This window comes from Astatotilapia calliptera, chromosome 7, assembly GCF_964374335.1.
Source record: "Astatotilapia calliptera chromosome 7, fAstCal68.1, whole genome shotgun sequence".
NCBI classification, from domain to species: Eukaryota; Metazoa; Chordata; class Actinopteri; order Cichliformes; family Cichlidae; genus Astatotilapia; species Astatotilapia calliptera.
In genome coordinates, this window is record NC_137428.1 from 13379128 (window position 1) to 13388728 (window position 9601).

Consider the following 9601-nt stretch of genomic DNA (forward strand, 5'->3'; position numbering starts at 1 on the left):
TTCAGGTGACCCTCACCTTAACCAAACAGAGTTATTTCCATTAGAACACGTCTGTTGAGTTCATGTGTAAAAACATCTCAGGTGGACGAATGTGGACCTGCTTGGCTTAATGTGCTCTCTGTTCTTGAGAAACATGACAGGCCTGCAGGTGTGCATTTGTGGCTTGTCTGTCTCTCTGGTCACCTTTCCTAACCCCTGCTCTGTCTCCACGCTGCTGCCCTGGACTGCTCGCTCTCTAATGTAGATGGTAAGATCGGTGTCAGGGCTGACTGCTCTGTCTGTCTGTGTAACTCAGAACAAGTTTCCATGGATTTCTGTTCTGTTAACTTACCTAAACCTTTGTTCAATTACAAGTCATTTTTTCAGTTGTTATTGTGGTTAAGTTGTTTTTTTGTCTTTATAATATTCATAAAGCATGAAAAAATGATTTTCTCTCTCTTCACACTCATTTATACTATTTCCATTTCTTTATGGAGATTGTCTTTACTTTGGGTTGTACTCCTTTACATTATTTTTGCATTATTATACCTGACCAAACAGTATGTTGTATGATTGATAAAATGCCAGAAAATGGAGAAGAATATTATTAAGCTATTATATTAATTTCAGGCTCAATATTTAAATTTTTTGTGCTACCTTTACTGCTCAAAATAGTCCTGTATTTATGTTTTACTTGGTCTTTATTTCACTGGTGGAAACGAGACATTTTAGCTTCTCTTCTTTTTTAGCCACTGATTGGTTACATTTTGAACAGAAAAGGTTTGAACAGTGGGTGGGTGGGGCTTCGGTGCTCATCACTAGTGCTGTGTGCCTGAGAATACCATGTGAGGGATATTTCCCTGCTGACATCATGCTTAGCCAAGAGTTAAAAAAAAAAACTTCTGAAAACGACTGTTTAGAGCAGTCAGGGTAGTTGTAAACAACCAGTCCTCATTATTTGAAACTTTGAACATGTTCAGTGGTAAATGTCTTTTTACTCAAGCGTCATTCACACAATCTCACACACACACACTTTTTTCTGTATCCAAGCCCTTTGTCTAACATTTGCGCATACACTCCCACTTCAGCGGATGCATCAGAGGCAACTCGGTGTTAAGTATATTTCCCAATAAATTGAGAATAAATTGGCGGGGAATCGAGGCACCGATCTTCCTTTACCTCCTGAGTCACAGCCACCCCAAACAGCCATCATTGTAATAAGATATGTATGAGAGAAAATAAGGAAAAGAAGAGACTTGGAGGAATTTAAAAACGGGAAGAAAGCAAAAAGATGCATTGGGTGGCAGGGCTGCACTACACTTTTATAGCTATTTAAAAAAAATCTGAATGGCATTGTTTCATTATTCTGTCAACAGCCCCCTTTACTCTAGAGCAAAACAGCTCAGTAACTTTGATTGTCGTGTTCTGTATTATAGGATGAATCGAATGACTTAACACTGATCAGTTTGCAGTTACCCAGGGAAATGACTAGGGCTGTTCCTGGTCAGTTACTAGGTAATTGATGAGGTTCTTAGTCACACAATCTTTCTTAAATGCCATAAAATGTCACCTGAGTGTGTTAAAGATGGAAGCAGCGTCTGTGTTTGTTTGGTAGCTTCAGTAATGGTGACTAAGCTTTTAGAACAGTTTAACTTGGACATTAGGGCTGTTTGATATAACGATATATATCGGATGATGATATAAAAACATCTATCATTTCATTTTACGCTATCGTTTGTTTCGTGGTGTCGCAAAATAAACTGTTTACGGCAATATTTTTTCATCATTTTGATGGTCACTGTTACAACTCCAGCTACACGACGCCCAGCTGGAAACACTTCAAGCAAGTCGAGCTGCCCGAGATTCACAGAATTTACAGAAAATGTTACATTTTTGTGATTTATATCGTTATCGACGATAGAATTCTTATATCGGGATATGAGATTTTGGTCATATCGCACAGCCCTATTGGACATCATGTGCTATGAAGGCCTTTGTCACAACATGATGCATGTATTAGTCAGTCTCTAATACAGCTGCATTGACTTTTCTTATATTTGTGTCTGAATTGAGATTTGCTAAAGGACCATCTCTTTGGACTCACAGAAGTACAATCACAGAAACTGTGCTGCCGTTGTCTCAGTTCGTTGACAGATTTTCACACAGAGATATGTTGTTGATTCATATACATATGTTGTTTTGCGACGCATACATAGTGTGTGGTGATGACTTATCTGATCATTACCTCAGGTTTTTTTTCTGCTTTGACATGTAAAATGAAATTACTTATCGTTAGCACACACTGAAAGACTTGTCGATACAAAAATCATCAGCAGGGCACCACTTTAAATGTACTTTGTAATAAAGAATTTATTTAGAGAAAAGCCCTGATTGTAATTTAAATCAAATATAATTTGCTTTGAAAATAAAATTTGAAATAAAAAACAAAACAAAAACAATGCCACATGTTGCATTACTTTTTAACAGATTACAGATTTCTGTACAATGCTACCTTAAGTAATTTGGAACACTATCTAACTCGTATTACCTTTCAGATATTATTTTACTGGCAATGATGTTGGCAAGCTAGATACCGTTAGCTAGCTAGCTGTAATTGGGCTGTGCTGTATAAATCTGTGATCGTTAGCTGAGAGGGTTAGCTTATAAAATACATTGAAAAGTGCCAGCTAAATTCAGGCTCAGGATATGGATTAATTAGCTGACCTTACCTTCTGTTATAAAGTACTTTTTTTTTATTGGTGGTTCAATCCCTGCCTTCTCCAGTCTGCCAAAGTATCATTGGGCAAAGTACTGAATCCCAAGTTGGTTTTTGACGCATCCATCACATGAAAGAATTGGATTAATGTTACACAGAAAGCACTTAGGTATAGAAAAAAGTGCCTGTATGAATATAGGTTAAAGAGGCATGTTGTATAAGATCCAGTCCATTTAATATTGTTTACATTTGCTACAGCATTCATGTGTGGTAGCTGTATATATATCTCTATTCTATACACATCCGGTAACATTTAGAGGGCTCTAAAATCATCTTGGCATCCGGTAACATTTTTGACAATATTGTGATTTTAGTGACACAAGGCTAAAAGCCAATTCTGAACCATGCTGCGTTGAATTTGGTGGAATCTTCATTGTTGACTTGAATGGGTGTGATCGGAACTAGAATACATTTCTGCTGGTAGGACTGATGTTGATATGCCAGTACAGAAAAATGTCTTATTAACATTGGGAGGTGGATTTGTGTTTTTCTAATGACTTGGCACTGTTCTTACTCATTTCACTATGCATAAAAGCAGTCTAATCTTATTTTAATAAATGCAAGTCAGGGCAACAGCCACTGTCTGAGAATTACATTGCATTCTTACATATATTTTTCAAGGTTCTCTTTTTTCCTTTGTTTTTAAGCATGCACTCTTGTTTAGAAAAAGTGTTCTAGTGCTTATTGTCAGTGGCAGTTTAGATAATCACTTTGTTGTAATCATCATGTTTATCATTGTTTTTGTGTTCACTTTGTTTGTCTTCTGCCTCATTAGTGTCTTGCATGCATTCATCTGTGAGACTGTCTTATTATGTCAGTGTATCTGTATTGTTTAATATGTAGAGTACATGCTGATGATTATCACTGTATTTTTGACATGACTAATTATATTTGGTCTCAGTTCCTTTTTCCATTTTGATATCCAACAATTCAACAATCTGCGCAACAATACCCTGCGTTCCACACTCATGCTTTGTGCTAATTGGTCCTTCACCAGGAGTTCAACACATCTGGCTCCAGTAACACAGATACAGGGAAGGCCTCAGGGAGCCTGGAGACCAAGTACAAGATGAAGGAGCTAGGCCTGAGCGTCAACCAGAAGTGGAACACAGATAACACCCTGGGTACTGAAGTCACTGTGGAGGACCAGGTGTGTGTTTGTGGTTAAGAAACTGATTTAATTGTTTAAATGTTCCTAAAAAAAACTATTGACTCCAAGTTTTACTTTACCTATAGCTGGCTCAAGGACTGAAAGTTGGCTTGGATACATCTTTTGTACCAAACACAGGGTGAGACTCCATTTATTGGTTTGTGTGACTTATACTGTGTTATGTAATCAGTATTAACTTTGGGTCAATCCTGGATAAACAGAGTGCTGACTCTTTTTTCCACTCTTGCCTTGTTAATAATTAGCTGCATGCTTTAAACTTCTTGTATCCTCAAATTCAGTCCTCCTTTTTAAACCTTTAACTACCGATATAGTAAAAGCTGTACACTTAGTTTACTAATATTTTCCAAATCTGATAGATCAACAGATAAGAGAAGTTTTCATCCAGCTGACCTCACTCTTTACATGTTATTGTGTGCTGACAAAAGATGGACACACATAGAGGTTCCTATAATTATTAGTAACATCTAACAACTACACCTCGAATATATTCAAATTTGAAAGTTCTTCTGCGTACTTCAATGCCTCTAATAATTAATGTTGTTATTCTTACTTATTGTATCCATGTTGATGTATAGTAATGTACCGCTACAGAGTCTCAAAGAATAAGCTGATTTCTCAGTGTCTTATATTTCCTTTAACTTATTGGCCACTCTGTTTCTCTTGGCATGCCCTTATCAAAGCATTCCCTCTCTACTAATATATTTTTGACTTTCCTACTCTGTCTGTGTCAGAATCTAATTAGAGTTGTGTTTACAGTAATAACAGAACATGTCAGCTTATGCAAAAGTGTGGCTCATTCATGTGGTTTAAATAGTTTTTTAACAGCATGGAGCTGTGTGATCTGGGAATTCAATACATCATATTGTTTCCAGATAAGTTGGAATTTATTGTTGTCATTGGTTTTGGTATTTTAATGGCTCATCACTGTGATTAACCAACTTTTCAGCAAGAAGAGTGGCAAGCTCAAGACTGGCTACAAGCGTGACTATATGAATATTGGCTGCGATGTTGACTTTGAGGGTCCCATCATCCACGCTTCTGCTGTGTTGGGCTATGAAGGCTGGCTGGCAGGCTATCAGATGGCCTTTGATACGGCCAAATCCAAACTGGCTCAGAACAACTTTGCACTCGGATACAGGGCCGGGGACTTCCAGCTTCACACCAATGTGTGAGTGATTTTACATACGTACATAAACAGTTTGTGAAGATGCTTTGTTGCTTTTTCAAATCATGGGCATCACATATCTAACTTCTGTTGCTGTAGTCAAAGCTCTGCACAAAAACCTGCTGGGTGGAAGCATTTTTTTTAAAGGTTGTTCAAACCCACAGACAGAATATCCTCATATTGGACTTGATTTGCTTCTACCCCTCTACCCTTCTACCCCAAGAGCAACTACCCCACAGGATTTGTGTCTCCTCCCATCTCGAACCAGACTTTTCTCATGGAAATGTTCACTTGGAACTGATTTGAATTTAGTGGCAAATTGTCCCAGTGACCTAAAACACATTTTTGGGCATCAGTTACTAATTTCATTATGGGTTGTCATAAGTGGAATACAAAGAGGGATGAATTTATAATTTGGAGACTGGTCTGCAGGATAGACTTCTGTTTGCTTAAGTAAATAAATGTCTGTTCTCTCTCAGTAATGACGGGACTGAGTTTGGCGGCTCCATCTACCAAAAGGTAAATGACGAGTTGGAGACAGCGGTTACTCTGGCCTGGACAGCTGGCAGCAACAACACTCGTTTCGGCATTGCTGCCAAATACAAGCTGGACAAAGATGCCTCTCTGTCTGTGAGGACTGACTCTTCACATTCACATGCACTGTTGCTGAAGCATATTCTCACAAACCGTTGTGCTGTTGTGTCTGACGCCTTGTCATGTTTCCCCTACAGGCCAAAGTGAACAATGCCAGTCTGATCGGAATAGGCTACACCCAGAGCCTTCGACCAGGTGAGTTACCTTCCTCAACTGTGCCATTGGCACCCAGCAAAATACTTTCCCAACCTACACAGGAAGATCTTGGTTGTTTAAAAATACAACCCCATTTCCAAAAAAACTGATATTTTTCAATTAAATTCAATTTTATTTATGTCGCACCATTTACAACAGCAGTTGCCTCAAGGCGCTTTATATTGTAAGGTAAAGACCATACAATACAATGGTATATAATATGTAAATCCATGACTTGCAAATCTCACAAACTGAATTTTTATTCAGAATAGAAAGTAAAAAAAATCACTTGTTTAAACTAAGTTTGGTATAAAAATTCTAAGAAAAAAAATAGGTCATAATGAATTTGATGGCAGTAACACAGTAGTACGTTAATGTCTAGATAATGAGGAAACCAGTTGCTGGACATTTGCGAGGGGAATGTTTTCATATTCTTGTTGCATATATGATTCTAAGCAAACAACAGATTGTGATGCACCAAATATTTTTAGTTGGTTTAAGGCAGGGGTGTCAAACTCGAATACACAGTGGGCCAAAATTCAAAACTGGAACAAAGTCACGGGCTAACATTAATATTTATTGAAAAAAAAATCTTCCTCCAGATATAAGAATGAATCTTTTCTTATGGACTCAAATAAGTTTTGCTGAAAAACTGAATATGGAACAAGCAAAGCTTAATACTAAACAATATATATATTAGCTGTATAATACCAGTAGGCCAGCTCTAATAGTAATTTGGTATGGCTTCGCGGGCCAAATGTAATTAGGCTGCGGGCCAAATTTGGACCGCGGGCCAGAGTTTGACACCTATGGTTTAAGATCTAGACTGCAGACAGGCCAGTTAAGCAGCTAGAATCTTCGAATATGAAGCCATGCTCCTGTAACATATACAGTATGGAGTTTAGCACTGTCTGAACCATGAACGCTCTTCCCTGTAAAAGATCTTGTCTGTTTACTAAAACCATAGAACTTTCCCTATTAATGGTGCATTTTAGATCCTGAGATATTCAAAGTCTTCACAATTATATATTACATCTTAACGTAAAATTAAAGTACATTATTCTAAAAATATTCTGAATATCAACTTTTTTTCCCCCGCAGACTCAAATATCTCCCTGTCTTTACTTCTTAGAAACTCTAGCTCTCTGAAATGCTCTCTTTATACCCATACCCCCATACTCATGTTATTGACCTTTTGCTCTTGTCCCAGCTATTTTGAAATGTATGGCTGCCACTAAATTAAAAGCTAATAGTTTTCATGAAATAGTAAAATGTAAACATTTGAAATGTTTGTGTTTTTTTAATGTTCTAATGTGAATAAAATATGAGTTTATGATGTTTGCAAGTCATTGCACTTTGTTTTATTTACATGTTACACAGCATAACAACTTGTTTGGTTGTACAAAATGTTTTTATTTTAACCCGTTTCAGTCGATCGAAAATTTGAAGCTTGTGAGGGCAACCTTGACTAAGAAATTCAGGAGTTAAGATCTTGATCAAGCAAGAAGGGGCAAACCATGTGCTTTGAAATTTACACCACACACTTATACAGGATAGTTAGGATAGGATAGACGCACTGATACTCGTGCCCCCATGTCAACTTTTTTGAACAGGTCTAAAATTGAAAGTGTATCTACAACGTTATGACTGTGTCTGTGCAGGTGTTAAGGTCACCCTCTCAGCTCTCATTGATGGCAAGAACTTCAACGCCGGCGGACACAAAGTCGGCATGGGCTTCGAGGTTGAAGCGTAAACACGAAACCTACCAATAAAGAAGAAGAAGCCCACTTCAGCACTTAGTTTTCGGCACCCTCCTATCACGATAACTTGTCTCCTTCTCTTGTCTCTGGACTCTCCCTCACACACCCCTCCCTTGTTCATACTTCTGATGAGCATTTCTGACAGTAATAGTCAAGTCTTAGCATTATGCTTAAAAAGTTGTGTGGCTGATCCTGAAACTGGCGGTGCATAGTTGTGGAGAATTGTTTTTATGGCGTTTGAAATAACTATTTATTTCCCTGTAGGTCTTGAATGAAGTAGTTGTTGGTGTACATGTGTAGCTCATTTAAAGCTTCAGTACTGAGTTATTACTGCATTCCTAAAAGCATGTCAAATGAAGGGTTGGATGCAGAGCTTAAAGCTTATTTGCTTGGTTAAAAGAGGTGCAGAGTGTCGTCGCTTTATTTTTGTATCCATTTGAACGGTTTTGGCTTTTTTTGCTGCAATCCAAGGACTATTTAATCCATGTCATTGTTTTCATACAACACATATCATTAAATATTGAAGTAGTGGTGGATGAAGTTAAAGACCGATTTCTGGAATGACGACATGAACGATGTTAGATCTATTCTTGCACATGTCTCAAAATGCTTTTTTAGCCCTTTGTGACTTCTGTTTTTGGTAGGTGAAATCAACATAATGGAATCTTCTGGTAGCTCTTTGGGTTTGTTTGTGTTTTTACATTTCTACAGTGTTGTTTTCATCTATCTGTCTCAGCTCAACGGTTACAATGAAAGTGAGGCTATTTTGCTTCTGTATCTCAGAGGCACCAGTTATCTTAACTTGACTGCCAGCTGTTTCCTCATGTTGCTCGGGGACCTCACTCGTTGCTGTCAGTGATCGTGTCTTCAAAACTATCTCCACTCTTAAGCTCTGTATATTAAAGTACAGGTGCTTGTCCTCCAAGTAATTCCAGTCGAAACACTTGAGGAGTGTTGTGTCCCCAGATGTCTGTCCTGTTACTTTGGTTGGAAATCCTGCATCAGAATGTTTCTTTTTCATCTTGTGTTGTCATTATTATTATTATTATTATTATGAGACTTTCTTTTCTTTGTCACATAGACACAGTACCTAATTTTTTCCAGTGTAAACTAAGAGAACTCTAATAATAAAAAAAAATGGGAAAACAGCACCTATTAATGAATTGAATTCTTTGTCTCAATTAATGCCTTCAGTATTTAGTATTATATTGCTCTTACAGTGCAGTGGTGGCCAGGCTTCTGTAGCTGTAGCTGAGCTGAGCATGACTTTTACTATCTTGGGATTTTAAAGATCTAAATGACAAGTGAAGATTGGATCTAACTTAAATGTAGGAGTCATTTTCTTTGCCATTACTTACCCTAATAGAGAAGCTTGTAACAGTTGTCAGGCCAAAATACATGTACCCTTACTACCATTACCACACATGACATGAATGTTAATAACAAAATCTATCTTATGTAATTATACGTGATAGCTTATTGTTCCTTATAATTTAAAGCAATTATCTTTACATGGGGCTGTTAAGCTAGTTGTTAATCTGTAGCCACCTTATTGCTAAACTGAGCTAGCTAGTTTGTGCCACTAGCTTCATAACAAATGTTATGTGCTATCCTTCGTGCCATGTCTGTTGAGAAGAAAACAGATTTCTTAAAGTATAAAAATATTCTTTTAAAGTTGCACTTGCATTAAGAAGAATAGTGTTGGTGTTTAAAGTGGTGAATTCTGCACATAAAGTTGATATCAATTGGACTGAAAGATACCTTAAACAATATGGTCATTTCCACCCAGGTACTAGCAAGTTCTTGTACTTTGATTTAGTACCTTTACATGATTCACGGTTTACTTGTGCTGGGCTTTGGTGGAGCCCCTCAATTCTTACACTGTCTGGAACAAGAGGTTTTTAGCTCCTTCCCATTCAAAGTTGTCTTCCCATACCAATTCTAATTAACATCAGAAGCAA

The 9601-nt window shown here is 37.5% G+C and overlaps 1 protein-coding gene across 3 annotated transcripts in view; it reads left to right on the forward strand.

Annotated features, from left to right (window-relative positions):
• Nucleotides 1-8791, forward strand: part of LOC113025376 (non-selective voltage-gated ion channel VDAC2) — a 17717-nt gene extending 8926 nt beyond the window's left edge. For all 3 annotated transcript variants that reach the window (XM_080303491.1, XM_026173039.2, XM_080303490.1), the window contains 6 exons: nucleotides 3753-3905; nucleotides 3992-4044; nucleotides 4873-5094; nucleotides 5571-5721; nucleotides 5823-5880; nucleotides 7542-8791. In XM_080303491.1, the coding sequence (XP_080159617.1) occupies nucleotides 3753-3905; nucleotides 3992-4044; nucleotides 4873-5094; nucleotides 5571-5721; nucleotides 5823-5880; nucleotides 7542-7633 (729 nt within the window). In that variant the 3' untranslated portion in view covers nucleotides 7634-8791. The remainder of the gene's footprint in view (nucleotides 1-3752; nucleotides 3906-3991; nucleotides 4045-4872; nucleotides 5095-5570; nucleotides 5722-5822; nucleotides 5881-7541) is intronic.
• Nucleotides 8792-9601: the final 810 nt, after the last annotated feature.